Source organism: Haliaeetus leucocephalus, unplaced genomic scaffold, assembly GCF_000737465.1.
Source record: "Haliaeetus leucocephalus isolate CR32 unplaced genomic scaffold, Haliaeetus_leucocephalus-4.0 Scaffold229, whole genome shotgun sequence".
Lineage (NCBI taxonomy): Eukaryota > Metazoa > Chordata > Aves > Accipitriformes > Accipitridae > Haliaeetus > Haliaeetus leucocephalus.
This window is the reverse complement of record NW_010972665.1, coordinates 9010320-9033895: the sequence shown is the minus strand read 5'-3', so window position 1 is coordinate 9033895 and position 23576 is coordinate 9010320. Positions and strand designations below refer to the sequence as shown.

Below are 23576 nucleotides of genomic sequence, written 5' to 3'. Positions count from 1 at the left end.
TTCAGTGAGCCCAGAGGTGAGATAGATGTGGTATATGGTACCATAAAAAGATAGCTTTGGAACATAGGGAAAAATGCTTCCTTTTGTTGTCCACACCAGCCAGTCTAGTAATGATGCGATTAATTGCTGAAAGTTTGTTGAATAGTGTTTCTCTGAAACTGGAATTCTCTAAGGCAAAAGTAAAATAGCTACTGCTATTGAAAACTTCTTACAAAAGAAAAAAATAAAACATTTTGCACAGTTATCCCCTCCCAGATAAACCTAGAAGATTGCTAAGGTTGGTGTTAAACATTAAGAAGTAACTACACAAAGTTGGTATTGCAGCATCTAACTTTAACAACTTCGCTTTCTACTATTTATACATAAACTAAAACTATGCTTTTCAGTGTCTCTGAATTAGCGTAGAGGAAAAGCAATTGGAAATTATTTGCACAATTCTGATCTCTTGATTTCTTACTCAGGGTCTTCTATAGTGGCATCTACCACAATAGTACCTGAAAATATAGTACTTCTATACATTTTAAAATAATATTTAACCACAATGATTTTTCACTGCATGTATCATCTCTAAAAATATGAGCATGTGCTACTAAAGGAAAAAAAAAATTCAGAAAGTTTTACTGGCAATGATTTTGGTTTTGAATCAACTGTAACCCTTGCTTTTACTTTCAGTTACATATAAAATTGAATGCAGATTTGATTGAAATTGTTTTTGTAGGAGTGATTCAAGTGAAAGCCCATATCTTAGAACTGAAGTTTACCATTTCAACTGGTCAATACAAGCAACTCGTCTTCCATGCTGACACTTCACTGGAGTGTGTTTTGGCTTCTCTGCCTATGATTACATATTCAGGTTGTGCTAAATGTGGTTTGGAACTACAGGCAGATGAGAACATGATCTACAAGCAATGTGTTCAATGTTTGCCATACAACAAAGTAAAAATGTTCTACAGGTAAATAAAACTAAAATAATGTGTACTAGTAGGGAAGTAAACTATGACTTTCTCTATTTTAAGTTCCCCCATATGTAAAATTCTGTATTTAAGGTGTGGTTAGCAATTCCTGTTTTTCTAATGAATTTTCAAGGAGCTGTTCTTGAATTTCTGTATTATATTGCCATTATTTATAAGTGATATTCTTTGTTTAAGTGTAACTTTTTAATTTCTTTGAATACTACGTCATACAGTAACATTTCCCCAGTACCGTGTCAGTAAGTTAAGATGGAGTAGAAGCTTGAGGACCAAAGGAAAACTCCTTGATTGTCTTGTTTCAGCCTAAGTTTGAAATGGTGAACGCACAACCATATTTTTAAACTGATTAATCAATTTTAGCCTTTCAGAAATAATATCAACAAATGTTTTCAATAAACATTCTCACAGAGAGCAGAGATTCTAAGTTCTCAGCAGATGGCACTATAAGACACATTTATCGTGCTCTACAGCTACCTGAAAGGAGGTTGTAGTGAAGTGGGTGTCAGTCTCTTCTCCCAAGTAACAAGTGATAGGACAAGAGGAAAAGGCCTCAAGTTGTGCCAGGTGAGGTTTAGATTGGGTATTAGGAAGAATTTCTTCACAGAAAGGGTTGTCAACCATTGGAACAGGCTGCCCAGGGAAGTGGTTGAGTCACCATCCCTGGGGGTATTTAAAAGATGTGTAGATCTGGCACTTTAGGACACCGTTTAGTGGTGGACTTGACAGTGCTAGGTTAACGGTTGGACTTGATGGTCTTAAAGGTCTTTTCCAACCTAAACAATTCCATGATTTACTTAAAGACAATAAACTAAACAGATCCAGCTGATGTAGGAACAATGTTATTAACTAATTGTTCAATTATTAAATTTATCTTGGGCTTTTGAAATATAAGTATCATCGTGACTTGAAAGATGCGTAGGTAGAGGAGGTTGACACAACTATAGACATAATAAAATTCTAGAATATATAAATTTTCTACCAAAATTCTTTCTAAAATTATTCCAAAACTATTTCATAGTGAGTTTAATGAATCATTACATACTCAATAGTTTGTCACTTGGCTTTGATTTAAATACTAGAATCCCATTTGTCTAACAAAGTAGCGACTTAGTCTTTTTCCTCTAGGCAAAATAGTCTTACAACATTAGGTTTATATGCTATTTATTTTCCTATGAGGGAGGATTAAGTGCAAAGAGATTTTTTTCTTAACTGCAAAGGTTCCCCCTCTTTCGTAGGATTATGACCTTTCATGTGGTCCTGAAAGACCTCAGTTTACTCTCTTGCACAAAAGGTGATAGACAAATGATAAAGTTTTCCCATGTTTGTATTCAGAGCATGTGAACACATCTTGATGTGGAACTTAAATGAACAACTTTTTCAAAGAAAAGTCTGTCACTTTTGTACTGAAATTTTGCTCTGATTAGTAAGAATGCGTCTCCTTGGTAGTATTTCCAGATTCTGTATTGTAGGATAACTTAGTATATTTACATCTTAACAGAAGAAAATCGGTCTCTTGCTAAAGAAATACCTTGTTAAAATGAAATTAACTTATTAACTAAATATGCTGTCCTAGCATTATTGTGCTACTCAACAGCTTCATATATCAGTGGTCAGTGTTAGTCTTGTTTATAAAACTGTATGCACAATTAGTAGAAAATTACTTTTTTTTCTATAGTTTGCTAATTCATGTTCCCTTATCTCAGATTGGTTTTAATCCCTCAATATAAGGAGGTAGTAAGTTCAGTATGCTCTATTTCTAGCAATGCAATAGCTACCAGCATCTCCTTGGGAGTAAAATCTGCATAGTGTTTTCTGTTTAGTATGAGATGTAATAATACTAAACACTGTAGACTTAAAACATAGTATTAGTCTGTAATTTAGTTTGCTTCTTTGATTCAGGGAATGTAGTAACTTATTAACTTAACATAGAAATTTTATTTTAACAGTGAATGTTTAAGATATGAAATAGACACTATGATAGGAAAATAGATATTATGACAGGATCTCAGTATTTAAGAGACTTGCATAGCATTAAAATCTCAGGTTTCAATACTGTACGTCCTTGAAGTCATCCCTTATCTTTTCCCTTTGAAATGCAGGAGCCCAGTTTTGTTCATCTGCTGTGATTATAATGAAGCTCATCTTTTCCTTCAGATGCTGAAGATACAAGCTTAGGATAGATGCATGTCTATATGCCTATAGCTTGCTTTTTTTTCCTAAGCTAGATGCTCAGAACACTGAACACTTCAACAGTAGCAGTAATAATGAGGCAGAAGATCATAGAAACTTACACTTTACACAAGTACTGTCATATAATGTGTGTAAATATTTCCATATTCTTTTTGAGCTAGAACTATGAATATCAAGCTAGAAGAAATCATGAAAACTAAGACAAGCGAAAATATTTTGTATTTCAGAGATCACTTCCTAGATTTCAGGTATCACAGCTAGGTCCTTGTTTCTTACATCTGTCTTTGCCCAAACTTTCAGTTTCCTAGCATCTTTTCCCTGGAATTTGGTATGATGGTAGTGTTCCCTTCAGATAGTTCATTTTTTAGTCTATACCAATGAGTATTTGTCATTCAAAAAGATGAACATTTTAACAGTAGCAGTAATGAGATAGGAGATTCCTGGTACTTACGCTCAGTGGGGATTGAATCTAACCCTTCTGTAACAGTGGAAAAGCCCACCAGCTTCACCAGCTTTATATATAGGTACTAAAGACTCTTTACTTAGTAGCCTCTAAGGACTATTTTAGTAGAACTATGTATGCCTTTAGTGAAATTTAGTTATATCCTTAAATATGTTTCTAACTGTTTTACAATTATTTAAATTCACCATATTAAAAACAATGTTATTTAAGGAATAAAGTTAATTGCAAAATTGAATTTTCTGTGGCCCTAGTGAAAGAAAATTAACAATGCTAGGCTCTGTTTTGAAGGCTGTGTTGAATTTTCTGTCTCCATGACAGTTCACCCTTGTTGAAGTAAATAGGATTACCTGAAAGAAAACTTAGATGACCTTGAGAACAGAGTATGAACTGAGAAACAGGTAGTCAGCATATAATAACCAGAAATGAAGCAAAATTAATCTTTCCTAATGCATTACTTGGTTTGTGAGTTACATCTGTAGACTACATTTGCTTATGGTTTTGAAAGCTTTAAATTTTGCAATGTCTCTTAGTACATTTCTCTGTGAACGTATTTAAGTTAATTATACTCTTTCTAAAATGTTAATTTAGTGTTTCTGGAAGTCATAATAATTTTCATGTACTTCAACATAAATTGCCTAAACCAAAATACATTTCTTCAGGGATTAAATAGCAATTGCCCACAATTATTTGGGAAGCTGAGCCTGTAAGTGTACTGTTGTTAAGCTTGCTCTCATGAAGGGAGCCAGCAGTCTTAATGACTACAATTAGTCTGGGCCATGGTTTCTGTCTAAACCAAAAGATTTGAAATAATCCCACGGATAATCAGACATGGAGTTCTCTTATCTCTTTTGATCACTTCACTTAAGATTATGAAATTTAGCAGTAGTTTTTAGATTAACAGATGGCAGGTCAAATGACTTGCCTACTGGGAAAGTGGCATATTTGCAGTCAGTTGCCTTTGTGCCTCACAGGCATTCAAATTAGTGCTGTTAGGTATATTCTGCATCACGCTAACTAAATTAATAACACTATCCAGTTGTGAGTCTACTGAAGTACTGGCTGACTGTCCTATTTGATAGTGCAGCTCTACTAGTCTCCTGAAGTGACTGCCCTTTTGTTTCTACCATCTCTGCAGTGAGCACATTTTATCCTGTTGGGAGCATCTCCCATTGAAAAGTTCTGCACTCAAGATGATTGTGCCTTATTTTATTACTATATTTAACGTATACTGTTTTGGTACTGTTCCAAGATTGCTATAACCAGGATTTACATTATTGTCATATGTCCTGATGTTCACTATTTTAGTTTTTTCTGTAGAATGGTCAGGATATGAGCATTGCATCCTGCTTTGATCAGAGCAGTGCAGATTTTCTAAGAAGTGTGAGTATTGTGATGGTGCAGATGTTGCAGGTCAAATTGTAAGTAGTCTCAGGGCAGTCAAAGAGCATATGTTGGGTAGAAGCTGTATTAGCTGTATAAACGATTAGGCTTAGTAAAAACACTCAGAAGCTTGAAAGCAGGCAGAAACTACCTGTTGAACATCACTATAGAGGACTGCTAATGTATCATCTCACAGAAGCATAGCAAAAAGCAATAGCAAGGACTTACTTGGGGGAATAATAAAAAAAGGTATGGCATCAATATTGACAGGTTGAAAAGACAAACACTTAAAATATAGGGAATACCTGTACTAAAAAAAGGATCACTTCTTACCAGTTGCTTGTCATCCAATATCACTTTTGAATCATGTGAAACAGCAAAATGTTGAAAGACCAGTGCTTGTGGGACAGCAATCCCTAACCAGGTTCATTTCAGACCTAATAGGAATACTATTGACCATATGATTTCCAGGAAGAGGAGGGATTTTTACTTGTATAAGGGTATGCGAAACCATTTGGTATTTGTCGTAGTACAAAAGATACTGTCTTGGTATTGCGTAGTGGCTATGAAGTGGTGTACTAAGACAATATTAGGTGATGTTGATACAGATGATACAATTCCAAGTGATCCAGCTAAGCTTGTCTCCCTACTTTGCATTTCAAATCTCTATGTACCCCTTGTATATTTGTAGGTACATATACTTACATATTAATGTTTATACTTTAAATATATAAAGTTCAAAGCCATAAATGACATAACACTAATTCGTAACAGTGCAGCTCTCGTCTTCTGGGAAAAGACTACTGCCTAAGCATCGTTTTCTGCAGTTCTCTGAAAGTAAGGCTTACTTGATAGGTTTAGAAGTTATTTTAACATTGAGTAGTAAATTCAGTATACATATCTCAAACTCATTCCAGCTCTACAGATTTGACAGAGGTGAGTGCATAGAGATTTTCTAGTTCTTGGTGTTATGTTGGAAGGTAATATTACATTGTATTACTTTCAGAAATTTTGCTTCAATCAAAGAAACGTAGCAGCTAACTTTCAAGAGTTTTTTGTTTTCTGATCTAGACCTGCTTTGATGACAGTAGAAGATGGAGGATATGAAATCTATGTTCATGTGGTGTCTGAGTTGATGGAAAAAATCTTCCTAAATATTCCTGCAGACTGGCTGAACAGATTAGTAGGTACTGTTTCATGAATTACTTGTGATAGAAACAGGCAGCAAAATTCACAATGGAAGTAAAATTATTAATTATTCACAATTTAGAATTGGGATGAGATTGTTCTGGAAATATGATGATTGCTCATAAGTAAGTCTTGTATAAGACAAAAAAAACCTCAAAGAGAACACTTCAGTTGCTGTCTGACAAACTCAGAAGTTCAGAGTTGAGGTAGCAACAACAAGAGGTGAGATGGTATGAGCATTTATTGTATGTTATATAACTAAATATTTGGTAACTAAATGGATTCCTTATATGCAAAATAGAATCTCCTAGCAGTTTTTAGAAATGGCTAACATGCTTTCATGATGTAAATAACTGAGCAGTGTTTCAGACAGGCTTTCTTTGATACATCCTGTTTGACTTCTTGAGAGGTGTTTTAATTTATTCACAGGTGTTAGTTTAATGAGTAACAGTCTTATCACATCTGTTTTTAATGACTTTTTAAAAACAAAGTTAATTTTCTATTCAGACATTGAGATACACTTCCAGTAATTCAGTGTAGCTTTCATGGAGGTGGAACTTGAATGTTAGGTGCTATTGTGAAAATAAAGAGTAAATTGGATTGTTCTGTCTTTGCAGTGCCCTCTTCAGATATGATCTACAGCACAATAGTAGCAGATCTGTGTCATTTGCTGCTATCAGATAAGGAAGCATCCTATTTGTTGGAAATTAGGAGCCATTTTGTGCTAGATGAAAACAGCTATCCTTTGCAAAAGGATTTCCATCTGCTAGATTTTCATCCTGATCTTTGAAGCATTGACCTCTGCAATAACTGAGTAACAGAGACCATAGGAACACACAGATGGCAAACAGAAGAAAAAATGAATTAGCTCAAGGAAGCAAATCTCTTGAAAAATACAAGAAAGGATTTTGGTTTTAATGTATACAAAAAAACACGCAAAAGGACTGGTATGGAATATCTGCTAATAGTATATACTGCTGCTGTAATACTGATAAATTGTCATAAAGTATATTTTTATACATACATTTTAATCTTAATGAACTCTTACTGGGTATCTGTTTTCCTTTTCTCCCCAGAAAAGTTCACTAGTATTGAGAGACTGCATTTTTCTCAGATATGGCAGATTAGAGGAAGACTGCCACAGTTCAGTAATATTTTAGTTACAAGGTTTTTGTTTTTCTTACCCAATATGCTGTCTGTAACTTGGTTATGTCTTGGCTTGCTTTGCTGTTGTGGTTGCTTTCCTTCTTTTAACAGCAGAATTTCTGCCATTGTTTTCTCTTGTAAAACAGAACTGTCTCACTGAACCTAATTTTGTGTATCTAGAAGTTATTGCACCAATTTGAGGTTTTAAACAGTTTAAACTGGTGCATTCTTTCATGGACGCTTTAAATGATTTAATTGTTGTAGTATTTATTGTTGTGGTATTTATCCAGCATAAGCTGGCAAATAAACTTAATCACCTTAAGCCAATTTAATCAGTTTAACACTGGTCTGCAACATTTTCTCCCAACTTGATCAGATTAAGAAATGAATTTAATTCTTTTTGAAGTCTTACTGTATTTTGATAGTGATTTTTATCAGTAAAAGACTGAGTAAATGATGACTGCACCTGACTTCATAAAGTAACAATCTCTCAGGCTTCAAACAGAACTGTTCTCAAAACTGAATTTGATAAATCAAGTTGTCAAATGGAAGTAATATGACTGTTGAACACCTTTCATGTGCTGTTTCTTGGAAGTGGCTACTTACAGTTGAATAACCATGTTTCTTGGTGCTAGTTTGGATTCTGTTGTATCTCATGGGAAACCAGTTTGGGACTGTTGGTTTTTAATGATGTTGATTAGAGCTATGTGTAAGCCATGCATTTTCTTGTGTACCAATAAAGGGAAAGATAATGTTTCTGATCAGTCTGGCAGCAAGAGAGAATCCTAAGGACTGTTGGATAACGTTGAAGAAATGAATTCTCAGCTGAAGTTTCATGAGGTCACTTGTCTTATTTCTGTATTTAACTACTTGTGTACTGATCAATCTGGTCAGAGTCTATTGATCAAACAAGTTCATGCAGCTCTGCTCATAGCAAACTTAGTCTTCTGGTTTAATCTCTAGCCACCTTGTGATAAAATAATTCCCCAATATTTTTGTCTATCTCTGAAACAGTGTCTTAACAGTTTTGTCAGCGAGCTTAGAAATGCTGATCTTAGGCCAGCAAAATCATTTCCTGCTGTGCCAAGATACCTGAGACTAGTATAAGACAGACAGCACAGTGACACCAAAAACTATGCTCAACACTAGCATCACTGGTGTGCAAATCATGTGCAAATGGCAGGACAAAATCTCCAGAAGAAACTAGGTAGCCCCTTATACAAAGGAAATACTGCAGAGTCTCTCTAGAGGAATGATAATTTCCACAATGTTGAGCCTAGGGCAAGGGAGGAACCAGTCACAGAGGAGAATTGTAGTGTCCTTGTCTGATGATCAAGAATGAAAACTTACTTTTGCTACTGTTAATAAATTGTGCCTAAAGATAATATGCAAAATCACAGCTTTGTAGAACAAGAATTCAAGAGACTTGCAATGATTGAATTTCACCTCACTTGTAAAAGCACTTTTTATCTTTAGTTTCATGTGACCTGGCAAAAACAGGATGATGTTGTCCCAGCCAATCACTTTGGGGAAAGTCCTAAGCATCTGTGCCTTTTATACCTTATTCTAACTATGCTTTACTCAGTAGTGTCTGATTCTGGAATGTGAATTTCTTAATGCCAGGGAAGACTATATTGAAGGGAAGAGCAATTTCAGTGTTTGGGTTTAAATGAGATATTAGCACTATTGCTGATCTCATATGAGTGAAAACATTCCCGGAGCATTTTGAGTTTAGTAAGACTCTTGAAAACCAGACATCGATTACATTAGAGAAATCCTAAGGATTGTTTTACATCCTGTCAATGTGTGGTCTCATTAGGATGATTTGATAACTTTGGGCGGAAGTCATGCCAGCTGGATTAGTGAGCTGTATGTGACTAACCAAGTTCTACATACTGTGGTTAGATCTTTCCAGCTGACTTGGACTGGACTGCCTCATTCTCTTATGATTTTTCAGATCACAACTGTGACTCTTGTTTAACAGTATTCCTTCTTGAAATCCAAGCTACAAACATGACACCATAGTTCAATGTTAACTTTAATAAATTTACCATAATTCTATAGTTTCTTTGGTTCCTAGTAATTCTGTGTAAAATTTCTAGGTCCTGCTCCCTTCAGACTTTTCTCCCTGCCTTTCAAACAGGAAACCATTTCACTTTCTGTGCCTCTGAGATAGAGATTTCTTCTGAAGGAGCTTTTTGATCCTTTATCACCTCTAATGCATTTTGCTCCCTTTCAGTTTCATCAAGCTGCTGCTTCTAGAATGTACTATTAGGAGCAAGCAATTATCAAATAAATCCATCTGGTTTCTCATGTCCTCACTTAGAGGGAAGGATAGAGTAGTGCAGATAGCACTGATCATTAGGCTTCCTAAAACACTAGTATAGGTATAATTTTAACTGGGAGAGAAGGTAAAGTACAGAATAATCCACAAGGGAATATACATAAATACTCTGCTTGAGTAGTGGTAGGGCTTCTTCTCTTGAGATCCTGTTCTCTAGAACAAGAATGTAACCATTATGTCTGTTCTAAAATGGTGGTAAGTTGCTGCTTACTGTCATTTGATGGGGTTGTACTTTCATTAAGTTACATGCTAGATTTATTGCAGAGCTTTATAAATTCCTATATTTGTCAATAGTAATGGGAAGTATTGAGGAAGGTGTCACATTTTGTATGATCTTATTTCTTGTGTATTTCTTGGATGGGTATTTTCTGTACTATGCATCTTGGTAAAATTCTAAAATTTTTTAGAGGAAAAGAAGCACTGTTAGGCACTGAGAGGTCATGTAATCATTCCTCCTCCTTCATCTTGATATGAGTCTCAAGCACAAGACCAGATGGATGATCCGTAAAAGGCAGTAGGTAAAAAAAATTGTTCTATTATGTGACAATTGATAGCACTGTGTTATAATTCCTTCTTTAATAATCTCGCTTTACTGGAATAACTTTCTTGTTCAGTAATAGTCAAAAAGGACCCTTCTCATTTACTTCACTTGGATAACCTTGAGCAAAGTCAAGTACATTGGTAAGTGCATTTAAATATGTTTCTTCATGATTTTAGCTGGAATTATTGAATACACCAACTGAAAGTATTGGTACTCTTAATGTATAAGAAGCACAAAGAGAAGAGACCACGTTAGTACAATGCATTGTTTTATTACTTGGACCATACTGTACATCAAGTCAGACAGGTGACTTCCCACTTCAGAGGTATATGTAATGTTAATAGACACTGTACATGACATACATCTTCCTGGACAAGGTAGTAAAGAATGTTTCAGACAGGTTAACAGTTTACTTTTAAGATATTTAATGTTTATTGGTATAATTTAAATCAGAGGGACATCATGTATTTGGTAAAATTGCTTTATTATAGTAATGTAGTTATTATAAAGTCTCTATATAGTTTTCCTTCCCAGATCAAACATGTTGCCTGTTAGATTAGTTTTCAGTGGTTTTGCAGGAGTAAAATTTGAAAACAGCTGTTTGGGGTTGGGGGTGCTGGCATTATTCATTTAACAGAGATATAATGAGGGCTGGTTTTGTAAAATCCAATTAAATGTAATGAGTCTGGGCTCATCTTATATCCAGCGGTGCAGTTAGCAAGATGGACTGAGGGTACCATGTAACATTTCAAATAGGGGATCAGGTGAAGTGGAGTTTGTTATCTTACAATTCCTCTCAAATATATTCTCATTCATAATATTTCTTTTAGATAACAATATTATCAAAGTGGAAAGTGTTCTCATCTCCCCAGAGAAGCCTCATTTTTTTAATATATTGAATTAATTAATATTGTATCCTGTTTGAAAGGAAGTTGGCTTTCTTTCAGCTGTGGAGAATAATGGTCCTCTTGGAATGTAATTGTACAAAATGTTTTGCTGCAATAGTCTGTGTGTCTGGTTTACAGCTGTATAGCATGAAAGGTATGGAGTTCAGGTCCCCAGTGAACAATCAAGAAGAGAAGACTGTCCTATTTACTTTATTTTTATTAAAAATAATTGCTCTGAATTATTTTACAGAACAGTAATTTACTTAACAAAGAAAACTCTACCACTAAAACAGACAAATGTCCTGGGGGCTTAAGCTAGTTGAATTTTCTGTGTAAGAATGGCCATACTAGGTCAAACCTAAGGTTATTGTAATCAATGCTCTGTCTCCAGGAGAGATGTGTTTAGGGAGAAATATATAAGGACAGGACAGGTGCCTTGTATTACTTTCTCAGAGTACTCCAGTAGTCCTGCAAGCCTCCAATCATTTGTGACTTCAGGACTTCTTTTATGCTTCTCCCTTAGTATCAACACAGTGTGTTGTACATTGGGGTCAGCTGAAAACATCGAACTGAATTACTGCAAGAAATGCATTGTGCTGAGGGTTGTGAACAGGTGCTCCTAGGTTTTTGATCAAGAAACACTCAGTACTTTCCACCACACTCATTCAAAAGAGGTTTTAAATATAATGCTGCTATTGTAAATAAATTGTAAATTTAGTAGTCAACATCTTTGGGGCTTTGTCTGTTTTGGCATACTTAGTGGGTTTCCATCCCTTTTGGTGAAGCTACTCTGTGGTGATGCAAGGCAGTGGACAGTTAGGCCTGGTATCATCATTGACAATTCTTAGGTTGTTTTAGGTTCTGTCCGCATGATGGATGATCATTTGTGCCCAGCATAACCAAGAACTGGAATTTACTAGTCAAAATAACTAATACTAGGAGATTGTTTGTCTTCCTGTTTTGTTTACTCTGCTGCATATTAATTAAATTGGAAATACATTTTAAAGAGAGGAATGATAGAGTTCCAGCCTACCAAGGACCAGGTCTTCTCTTTGCATTTGGGCAAGGAAAGAATTTACTTATTTTATTCTTGTCTACTTAGGAGTGTAAAGTGGTCAAAGATTTTGTACCCTTTATCATTAGATTAGGAAAGACAGTGAGAGCTTTTCCATTTTAAGGTTTTTTTAATCTGTGCTGTTTACATGCTGTGGCAGAGAGCATGCCATCGTTTAACCAACTCCTTGGGCTTGCTGATCATTTCATTCCAGTGTTCTAGTTCTTTGCCACGGGTATACATGAAAGGCCCAACTATTGCACGTCCTAGCAGATGTGTTTCTGGGAAAACAAAAAAAGCTATTAGTGATTAACACCTGTGAGTGCTTCTCTGAAATCCTTACCTAAATTAGAACATGAACTTGCATTTCTCAAAGTAATGCATGTTCTGAAAGTTATTTTTAAACCAAAATTTTCATCGAGGAATTCACTCTAGATTTCAAGTTCCGTAGTTTCTGCATGGTAAGACTCAGCATTAAAAGGTACTGCAGTAAGTGGGCCTACCCTATTGCCTGCGCTCTAAACTAGAATCTGTTTAATGTGCACAGACCTGTATCTGCCCAGCCCCTGCACCTCAAGTGTACTGTGGAAGTGTGTGCTAGTTTGGGGCATCACCAAACCTAGTAGGATTCATATGATGCTCTAGCTTGGGAAAGAATAGATTTAGTTACTGAGACAGCTGGGAGTGGCAATATGTGGGTTGCCACTGACCACCCTCTGCCAGTGAGGGGATTGTGTCTTTGTGCCTGAACTTTTCAGCTGTGGATGGGGAGAACAATTTGAACCTGCCTTACATGAACTTCAGAGTGTTTGTAAAGCATTTGGCTGTCTGCAAGTGAAAATGATGAAAGGCTTGAGTACTGATCCTGGTTCTTGTCAATCCTCGAAGCCAAAGCACCTCCCCAAAATGTCACCTAAGGGAGTTTTTTTAGGAGCATATGAATCCAAATGAGGTTATTAATGTTTCATTATTGAGATCATATTTGTACTGCAGGGAAGATGCTTTTCTTGTGAGCAGTGGAAATACTGAATTCTGATTTCCTTTTCTAAGCAGAACTCCTTAATGGATTCTCTGACAATTAGTAAGAGGTAACCTCAAGCATCAGGTTTTCTGATCCCTCCCCCAAATGGGGATGTTTGTAATCTCTCATTCTTCTTTCTCACTGCTTGAACTGCTGTGATAATTAAAATTCCTGTTCCTCTTTCAAATTTGGTTAGGAACAGTGAATGCCTTCAAAATTTTGGAGGTTGGGGGTTATACACATGAGTGTTCACAGAATGTAATTGCATAAGCTTTTTTTCTTAGGATACCAAAATGAAACAACAGTACAGCACCTTGTACTGACAGTGACTAGCCTACAGATATTTTATTTATGTCTTCCATTAAATTTATCTTTAGCCTCTGAAATAGAGACATACACTTACTGCAATAATTTATTCTGCTTTTTAAAGAAACAGCCTGTGAAATTTCCCCCAACCTTTTATATGTTTTGTGATTGTTTCTGAAAAGGAATTAGTTCCATGTTTAAATATATCTGCAATATGTAAGAGATTTACAACATTTTAATTGTAATAATTTACATAGCTTACTTTCTCCCTTGATATTCTGGAGCACAGATAGACTCAGGCTTGCTGTATCCAGCTCTGTCTTATCTGCCTTGAAACTGAAGGTTTCATTATACACTGGATTGGGAGATCCCAGAACAGCTGTTGTCTTTTTACTTTTGATGAATTTGTTATGGTTCATTAGTGAGACTTTGACATACACACCTTGGAGAGAAAGAAATGCAAGAAAACACATCAGAGGCAGTTGGGAGAAGTCTTAAGGAATTTCTTGCTTTCAGGAGTCAATATTAAGTATAAAATTAATCATGAACAATTTGTGAAATGTGCATGGCAATGCATAACATTAAGCAAGGAGTACACAAAGTACTTGGGGTGCAGTTTTGCAGTGCACTTTCCAATTTAAGAGCTGTTAAAAGGAGCAGTCATATTCTTACCCTGCATCCTTGATCTTATATTTGTGTACCTTGCCTTCATCTGATGGAGACTTCTTTGAAGGCTTAGTTTGCTGGGTCAGTAGTTAATTTTGTATATTTGATCATGAGTGTTTGATCTAACACAAGGGAGGCTGTGATGGAGGAGCCATGTTGTAGAGCTGCAGTCTGTGCTTGGATTGGATGTGTTTCAGGGGAACAGATTCTCCTAGTCAAAGAAGAATCTTTAAACAAAAGGTTTTACTAATGACTTCTAGCCCTGGGGTAAGGGATTCTATAAAAAATTTCAGGAGAAGATGAATGATCTCTGCTCATTCTTCTAGAAAATATTACAAAAATTGTGAGTGAGTGTGGGAACAAGAACACGAAAAAACTTCACTTTGCTTCCTGAAGGGGAGCTGTATTGCATTGTGGTCTTATTCAGTAGATCTTTGACAATGAGATCCAGAGCAGCCTGAAATTGTCCATTCTTCCCTACCCTTCTACAAAATCTAGTGACAAACATGTAGAAATTTCATCTTAATTGATGGCTAAAGATCTGTTCTTTTGCAGTGAAGCAGTAATAGATTCTATGCTTCTACTGTGTTTATTACTACCTGCTATTCACCTCCTTAAGGTTCATCTGTATAGCAAAAATAATTAGAAATGTCAGGATTGAGACAGCATTTGATGGACTCCTAATGTCTCCTTGTTATTTCCACAGGTCCAGTAGGCCCTCATTACTGTTGCAGAGGGTGCAGGATTATGACAACAGATTTTTTTTATGACAGAGCTGCCACCTGAGTGCTATATATAGAAGGAGATACTATGTAAACTACTTGCACAAAGTCTGACTTTTCATTACTGTCTTATTACTACTTAATAGATTTAATTCAGTAATGTGAATCTAAAAATAAATATTTCCTTACTCTCCTATACTGCATATCTGCCATCAAAGATTAGTGTTGCACTAATCCCTGTTAATATAGGAAACTTCTTATTCCAGTTTCTTCAGGATTTACCAGATAATCTGTGGACCCTAAATCATACTTGAAGGGCATTAGCAAAGGAAATAACCCCCAATTTATTTAATTTTCTTTTTTTTTTTTCTTAGTAATATATTCTGGAGAAGTGCCTTCTGGCAGCTCTTCCTTCCAGAGCGTGCCCATGACTCTTGGTTGTTATGATAACTTCAAGTATACTAGCACTAAAATAACATGGCAGATTCATGTTAGATTTGTACAAAGAAACACAGAGTTCTGGCTCTGTGCTACAGAACTTCACAACAACCTGCAAGCAAAGACATGATGTATTAAGTGTGCTTTCCCTCCCTTGTAAAGCTATTGACATGATGTAAAATTAGAACATTTGCTCTTAGTTCGTGATGCTACTTTCTTCATCTGCCACAAACAAGTCATATTTTTTTCTGGCCATCTTTACCTTGGTTATTTGTTTTCTAAAACTAATACATTCTGTAATATATTTCTCTTTCAACAAGTGCACAGGGTATGATTCTGCTTGTTGGAAACCTCTATAGTCTCATAATTTTACTGTGCATTTCTTCATTTGTGAGTTTTACTCTAAGCAGAGCAAATTTATCTCTTAACGTGAATGTAGATTTACTCAGAAGGCATCGTTTCTAAAGCTAAACATCCTGGTAACAGCCCACTCAAACCTCAGAAAAACTTTGTGTGTGCATATAGAGAACTAAACCTCTTTTCTTTTTAACTGCTGGGTGTATTTTGTGTTTATATTATTTAGTTTCAAAGCTCTTTAAAAAAAATCACTACAGGTTCAAACACAAGTTTGGTTCTTCCATCTATTTTGCTTTGAGTGTTTAGATTTTCAATAGCATTTTGAGGTAATCTCTGCACTCAACATCTCTGAGCCAGAGACACATGAGCATGATGTACCAGGAAGACTCCCACTGCAGTAAGGAGGAAAACTTGTGACTCCATGCCATGGTCCTTTGAACAACGGCCAGGCTGTCCTAAAATGGGAATTTTTTCCAGTTCAGTTGTCCCTAGGACAGCTGTTCAGTGTAAGCAGTTGTCCTGCAGCTGCTACCCCTGGGCTTTTGCCTTGAGGCAACTCTGTTAATATCAATATCCCCTGAAATGCTACCTTCTCTGGACTGGAGTGCAGCAGAGGGATGTTGCTCACTGTATTAAAGCTGGAGAAAAAAATTGCTACTGATGACATGAGACAAACCATTTATTATGAAACAAAACCAAAACATAGCAGAACTGGCTATCAAAATCAAATTACCCCAGTAACAAAGTATGGCTTTTTTCCACTCAGATTAAATCACACGGATGTTTATTTGTTCTTTTCAGAGTCCCTCAGCACAAGCCTGGGTGGAGAGATGAGGAAGGACCAAATTAAAACAGGAATTCTGGAGCTGATAGCAGAGAGGAAATCACACTTACTGACAGCATGGCTCTCCTCCTGGAGCTTTAATCCTCTTGCCCTCAGAACCACTACAGTGAGACGGCCCAGGTAGTCATTGTAGCTGAGGGAGAACTGGATATCACCATGCTCTGAAGGAGGCTTTGGAAGCAGGAGAACACTTGTCAAATATATCTCAAAAACTCCCTCTTCACACAGACAAATGAGGGAGGAAGTTCTTCATACTAGTGGTTTCTGCCACACTAAGGCATGCGAGTGAATTGTAATGGCTTTATTTATGCTGTTGTGACATTTGATAGAACCAATTAATCAGCCTTCTGAACCTCTGAATTATTATCTCTTTTAGGTGATGCCTATTTCCTTGCTTTTACTGCCTTTTTCTGCTCTTACTAATTCAAAACAAGCAAATAACAAAAGGCGCTTTCTTATGTATCTCCTACTCATGTGACAGTTTCTGAGCAGTTGGATAATCCCTATACAATAGCTATGGATCTGCAGGTTGGCAAGATGGGAATTTTGATTCCAAATGTTTATCAAACACTTTTGTATCTGCTGTATACAACATACTTCTTCTTCAGCTGTACCCCTCCAATACTTGTAAAATGACAGAAGTTCCACAATGCCAAGCAGCCTGGTATCACATACCTCCAAGTTTTCTTTCTCCAGATCTCTCCATATGACTAGTTTGTTGTCATCAGTCAATGTTTGATTTTTCAGTGGGAAGGTAACTTGGCCTAGGAGATGATGCTTCTTCTGTTTATTGACATGATAAACCAAAAACTTCAGAGTCCTTTGGAGCAACATTTTACTGGAAACCTGTACAGGAAAAGAAAGAATATATTAATAATTACAAAACATCTGACACTTTTCTACTCTAGCATGACTTCAAAGGAAGAATTTTGCAAAGTGTATTAAAGGTAGGTGGAGATTTCCTTTGATTATTTGAAGTCCACTTTCTTAATTTGCCTAAAGTTTTAGCTATGCAGAAGTCTCAAGATCCAAGCTAAAACAGAACGAGTTCATTTGACAATGTGAAGTTAGCTGGCGGTTTTTCAACTCATCCAGATCTAGTGTTATATGATGCATTCACTTCCAGACACAAACGTTTAGAAATCTGTAAACACTCAGTTTTCAGTTGTCTGAAATACAAACTTTTTTGGTTTTAAAGCTTTTGTCTTGTGATACCTGCTGAAAGCCTCTTGGCATAGGGAGCCAAGCTCCTAGCTTTACAGCACTATATAAATAGCATACCAGACATCTCATGAGTTCTAGTTTCTAGCCTGCTTCCACAGCAAAGAAACTAAAAGCTATGACAGCATTAGTTCAGTATTGGTTACTTCTGGACTTCTAGGGCTGCTGGGCTAAACTGCTCAGCCATAGCTCAAACTAGAGTTTTCATCATTCCTAGGGAAAGTTCTGGAATCCTCAACTTTGGTGTAGACCACATGTAAGATCAGTTCTGGAGCCACAGTCTTCTGTAGCCCAGGATCTCCAGAAGCTCCAGTAATAAATCCTATCTCCAGTGGAAACTACTTGTATATTGGTAGAAGTTTGTAGAAAATTAATTTTCACAAAACATGTACTGTAGTTTGACAAGTCAATATTTGCAAACAAAAATCTGCTTCATCATAAGGACAAGTACCTGAAAAACAAAGTTTTCATCAAACTGCGGGTTAAGGGTTTTGCGTTTTGTTTTGGACTGCAAGTAGCTTCTTTTATCAGGCAGCAAGTAGATTTTCACAAATAGACTACAGGAATCAGCAGGAGGCTGCAGCTTTCTGACTTTGATCAAGGAGACGAGGAGCCTTTCTGACTCTTGCTCATATTCTATGGAAAACCAGAGGCGGCCAATGTTGCCTTCAGGAAAATCTGTCTCACTTTTGTCTTCAGGAAACTTGTACAGGTCTGGGTTAATGGTCCCTACAACATAAGCTCCAGCTTCATGAAATAAAAAAACAAGCACCCTCAGATTAGTATGAAGACCATAGCAGACATTTTTATAACCACTGCTGTGTTAGGGGAAATCACATTAATCTGTTTATTAACAATCCATTTTTGCATAAACTTGGTATTTTAATTTTTTATCCCTCAAATTTGGACGAGTACTTGTGGGCTGCACCACTTTTCTTTCTCTTATTCCTGTGACTGTACCTTGATAGTTTTAGGTATTTGTTGTTGCAATCTGCGACTGGTCACTCTACTGTTTCTGGGGACGACAATCAGACAATTTCTGAGTTACACTCATATTGTGCCTTTACAAAACACAGAAGGAGGGATTGCTTTGTCTGCTGTGTGTGCAAGATCCCACAGCAGTGGGACCAGAATGGCTACATTCTGGCCCAATTTCTCTCTGTATATAAAATATATAGTGTTTAGGGCTTGTACTGTGTAACACTGGTATGCTCCCAGTAAACATGCTTCATAATAGTAGTTACCTTTAAGAGTACCCTTAGAAACTGAGTCCCATTTTTGCAATGCCATACCCAAAGAATGAAATGATGACCGGGGCCCAGACTGAGGAATCATGTAGGGGTCACTGCCTTCCTGAACGTGTTCTTCGTTCGTCAGGTTAATCCAGTCTCGCCCATGCAGTGTTGGTGGAATGATAAATGGAACACTTCTGGATCTGCTCAAGACAACAGCTACTGACTCTTCTGGTTTAAATATGGAAACCAAACTTGGTAACAGTAATAAATTTACTGTTCTTATCTCACAATTTTGCAAAAATTCTATGGAGATATGTAAGTAGAAAAGATGATATACTCATCATTTTGCAATTGATTTTATTTGTATAATGCCTAGAGCTCCAGTGAGGGACATCAGATCTTAATTCTTCAAACAGATCCCTCACTTTTTCCCTTTCTTCTCCTTTAGAATTGATCTTTCAAAGGAAAGGAAGAATTAACTGCAGCTGCTTGGTTTTAAGCCCCAAAGCCTTGCAGTAACTAACTTTCTAAGAGAGTCTCCTTTCTGAGCTGAAGTCCTATTGTTTGGTTCTCAGATGCTTCATTATGAGACCACCAGGAATGACTCTGGAACATAGGCTGAATTTCTCTAGGTAATAGATAAAGCTATCCATGCACCAATTACACTTGAATGTATTATCTCTTTTACATAAATCAGAAATAATCATTGCATTCATAGTTAAAGTATTATTTTCCTACAGGAACAAAACAGAACATGACTGATGTTTTCATATAATTTAGGGGTCTTATTTATTTCTGTATATGCTTATAATTTGATCATCCCCTTATTTCAACTTGTAAATCTCATATAAATTACCAACAGCGTGTGCTTTAAAAACAAAAATATGTACCTTGTGCTTTTTAGTTGAGTTTCGGAAGTTGACTGATCCTGAAAAAGGGCATTTGCATTTGTCATTTTGACAGGACCGCTGAGCTTTTCATAAGAAAGGAGGCAGCAAAACTTCTTCCAGAGCAAGTATGCAGTTATTCCAATGAGAACAAATAAGAGGATCCCTCCTATTATACCTCCAGCAAGAGCAACTGCTTGTTCTGTTCAAACATAGAAGCCCATAAAGTATCAAAGTTATGTATGTTTTGGGGGTAGACAGGAATATTAAAGCTGACAGATTTATTTGATTTTACATTCCAAAATTATTTTTAAATGAAACATTCTGCTCAAGTGCACATTTTTGTCTTCAGTTATAGCATAGATGTATGACATCAGCAGTGAGACATTAGAAAGTGTTCAGGTATGCTGGCAATGACTGCAATGTAAGAGACTATAAACAGGAAAAAAACCCCAAACACAAAATGTTGTTTGGGCTCTTATTTTACATTAGCATAAGCATTTACCTTAGCATGGCAGAAGTGCTAGAGCTTTCATAACAGAAGAAAAAGAAAACCCAGGAGCACCTAAGACAAAAGGTACCATTATTTTGGTTTGGTTTGTTCTTCCAACTATTCATCTATGTTGAATTGAGACTAGATCCTGGCACAAGGAACAAAGCAAAGCTCTAGGTTGTTTTCTTTCTAAGGCTGCACATGTTTCCTGATCTGTAAAGTCAAAGTTAACTATCCCTTAATGCTGTTTCCTGAATCTTGATTACTTCAGATAAAATCAAATCTTGTATAATTTGGGGTTTGTTTTTTTTCACACTAATAAAACTTAATAAATGTCTTTAATATGTGTATGAGGAATTCAGTTGTGAGAATTTCTCACTGGACCAAGGGTAGACCATTGCTCATGGGCTCTGTTCATTGTTTTCCCATGTTTGCTGAGTATGCTAGAGTAAAAGGCTGGGAAGACCACTTCTGCACTGTACCTTATCCCCAGCCTGCCTTGGCCTACCACTAAACTAGTGCTGGTGCCTTGAGACGTGACTAGGTCTCAGCTGAGAATTGATCCTACCAGAATATGAGCCCCAACTGCTGAATTATCTTTCACTCTTGTCGTGGTTTAACCCCAGCCAGCAACTAAGCACCACGCAGCCGCTCACTCACTCCCCCCCATCCAGTGGGATGGGGGAGAAAATCAGGAAGAGAAGTAAAACTCATGGTTTGGGATAAGAACGGTTTAATAGAACAGAAGAAACTAATAATGATAATAATAACACTAATAAAATGCCAACAGCAATAATAAAAGGATTGGAATGTACAAATGATGCGCAGTGCAATTGCTCACCCCCCACCGATCGACACCCAGCCAGTCCCCAAGCAGCGCTTCCCCCTGCCCCCATTCCCCCCAGTTCCTAAACTAGATGGGACATCCCATGGTATGGAATATCCCTTTGGCCAGTAGGTCAGGTGCCCTGGCTGTGTCCCCTCCCAACTTCTTGTGCCCCTCCAGCTTTCTCGCTGGCTGGGCATGAGAAGCTGAAAAATCCTTGACTCTAGTCTAAACACTACTGAGCAACAACTGAAAACATCAGTGTTATCAACATTCTTCGCAAACTGAACTCAAAACATAGCACTGTACCAGCTACTAGGAAGACAATTAACTCTATCCCAGCCGAAACCAGGACAACTCTGCAGCCATGGGAGGCAGCCCTGCTTTTAGGTGGCGATAACTGTGATTATGCTTTATTCCTTTCTCCTTTTTATCTGTGCCTGGTAGGTACTTTGCAGTTAGCCACCTCTATAGGATGGTACAGGTAAATAATGACACTACAAGCACAAAATAATCAGTCAACACTAGTAGTAGTTTTGAATAAGAATTCAAAACTAATTTGATACAGTTTATTGATTAGAGCTATAAAGAGTACAGGAAGTGAGTTGCAAATATGCATATTACTGATCTTTTTCACTGTTGCCATGTTGCAGTAAGTGATATGAAATGTCCTTCAGCTACAGAACACTTATGTAAATACCTTGTGCTATAAAATTAACCTGGCCATAGTGCCTCAAAGGCCTTTATCTGATCCTATCTCATTTTCCTGCATTTGGTACAGTCGTAGGAGCCAACTTATTTTTGCAGCTCCCCTCCAGGTGTGTTACCTTAGCTCTCTGCAGGAATTGGCTGGCTGCTTCCCCCTGAGTCTTGTGATCACTCGTGTCTCCTAGCACTTTGGAGCAACCACCCTGCTCATGGCTATAGCACAGCAACAGGCACTTTGCTGTCCTTGCAACCTGTAGGTGGGCTGAACAGGTTTCAGCATTTAGCCAGGCTATTAGTACAACAGTATTAGTAGAAGACTTACCCTGAGGAACAGGAGACAAGTACCTGTTTGGTATGGGTTAATATTAATACAGAGACAAGTCTGGTTGTGCTACACTGGTAACTTAGTTTTGTTTCATGAGAATGCACAGTATGAGGAAATAAGTAACAAATGCAGTCCTGAGCATGGAAATTCTGTGTGTTTGTTCCTCTCAGTTTTGTAGAGCATGCTTGAGTATGTCTTCAGTCAGACTACCATTTTATTACATCTTAGAAGGCCAAATGCAGAAAAACTGCCTTTAGTTTAATGCCCATGAACATAATAGAAATTAATTATTATCTTCATAGAGATGTAGTATCAACAATACGAATGTTTTATGTGGCTGGTGGTTTTACTGTCCTGACATGGGTATCTTAAAGGTTAACATTTTAAGCAAGCTCAACAGGACTGTCTGTTTAACTTGTTCTCTCTATTCCCAAGTCTTTAACGATCTCAGCAGCAGTCCTGTGTGGGAACATCACCAGTTTGTCACCATTAAGGACAGTAAGCTGAGGTGCACTGTAAAGCAATATATAATACAGCAGCTGTGCATTGATTTTGGAGTAAGAGAATGAGTTTCCAATCTCTTCGTTAATGAGTTTAGTGTACTCAATTTGTTTACTGCAAAATGACGGTAAGTATTTATGACCCACCCACTGCCATTGGCTCAAATTCTGCTTTTTTTATTTTTGCACAGTGACAGAGGTAAGGTAAAGTTTTACCCATTTCAGTAAAGCTACCTATGATTTAATGAGGGTGAGGAGAATTTGGCTCACTTTCAGTCCATCTTATCTGATTAGATCAGTAACAGACCCAGTAGCTTAGAGCACAATGTAGCACTAGTCACAAAATCAACCATTTAAATTTAAAGTCGACGCCATTGTATAGAGGGAGAAAACACGTATCTTTTTAAATAACTACCTGTCATCATGAGAGACTGATGTATTGTATTCTGCTGTGGTACAGGATCGTGGCAGCTGGAGACGGAAGAGACCTGTTGGACCACTTCATCTGCGAGTGGCCTGGGCTGGCGGACTCTCCGCTGTTAATAGGTACCAGGTTTCTCCTAGCGCAGAGAAAAGTTGATGGTCATCATCTGTCTCCTTTGGGCCCGGATCCCCTTTTGCTTAGTGTCCGACGATACGTTTTTAGTAAGCTTTTCTTAAACCTGGCAGTAAGCCTTGTGGAGTTACGACCTGCCAGTTCTCCATCAAAAGCCTTAATCCCTCTATAAACACTCCGATCTACCATTTACGGTACCAGCAGGCGTACGGTGGAGCCCGAGTTATTTGGGGTGGCAGGCGGACTCCCGGCAGACGCCGCGCCCGTCTCAGGGAGCGAAGCTGTGGGTGCTCCGACAGCAGCGTGC

At 37.2% G+C, this 23576-nt stretch overlaps 2 protein-coding genes across 7 annotated transcripts in view; one reads left to right on the top strand and one right to left on the bottom strand.

The window, feature by feature from the left end:
• The window catches only part of FAM35A (family with sequence similarity 35, member A), a 43978-nt gene extending 35884 nt beyond the window's left edge, over window positions 1–8094 (top strand). For 4 of the 6 annotated variants that reach the window (XM_010567866.1, XM_010567868.1, XM_010567867.1 and 1 more), the window contains 4 exons: window positions 719–953; window positions 3323–3409; window positions 6076–6191; window positions 6810–8094. In XM_010567866.1, the coding sequence (XP_010566168.1) occupies window positions 719–953; window positions 3323–3409; window positions 6076–6191; window positions 6810–6982 (611 nt within the window). In that variant the 3' untranslated portion in view covers window positions 6983–8094. Of the gene's footprint in view, window positions 1–718; window positions 954–1379; window positions 1456–3322; window positions 3410–6075; window positions 6192–6809 lie in introns of those variants that run through there. The other 2 variants (XM_010567870.1, XM_010567871.1) reach the window with 2 other exon arrangements.
• A 4049-nt stretch (window positions 8095–12143) lies between these two features.
• SYT15 (synaptotagmin XV) lies at window positions 12144–20752 on the bottom strand. The gene is made up of 8 exons (XM_010567939.1): window positions 20734–20752; window positions 19865–20063; window positions 19032–19174; window positions 18191–18486; window positions 17194–17364; window positions 16569–16689; window positions 13754–13933; window positions 12144–12445 (listed from the first exon to the last, which is right to left on the bottom strand). Exons 1-8 carry the CDS (start codon window positions 20750–20752, stop codon window positions 12309–12311), a joined length of 1266 nt encoding a protein of 421 aa, XP_010566241.1. The 3' UTR covers window positions 12144–12308.
• Window positions 20753–23576: the final 2824 nt, after the last annotated feature.

Excerpts from the sequence above, each read along its gene's own strand:
- SYT15 (XM_010567939.1), bottom strand. Across the intron at positions 19,175-19,864 it reads ACTCAACTAAAAAGCACAAG|ATCCAGAAGTGTTCCATTTA; the intron begins GTACATATTTTT and ends TGTCTTGAGCAG. Across the intron at positions 16,690-17,193 it reads TGGAGAAAGAAAACTTGGAG|CCTCCTTCAGAGCATGGTGA; the intron begins GTATGTGATACC and ends CTGCTTCCAAAG.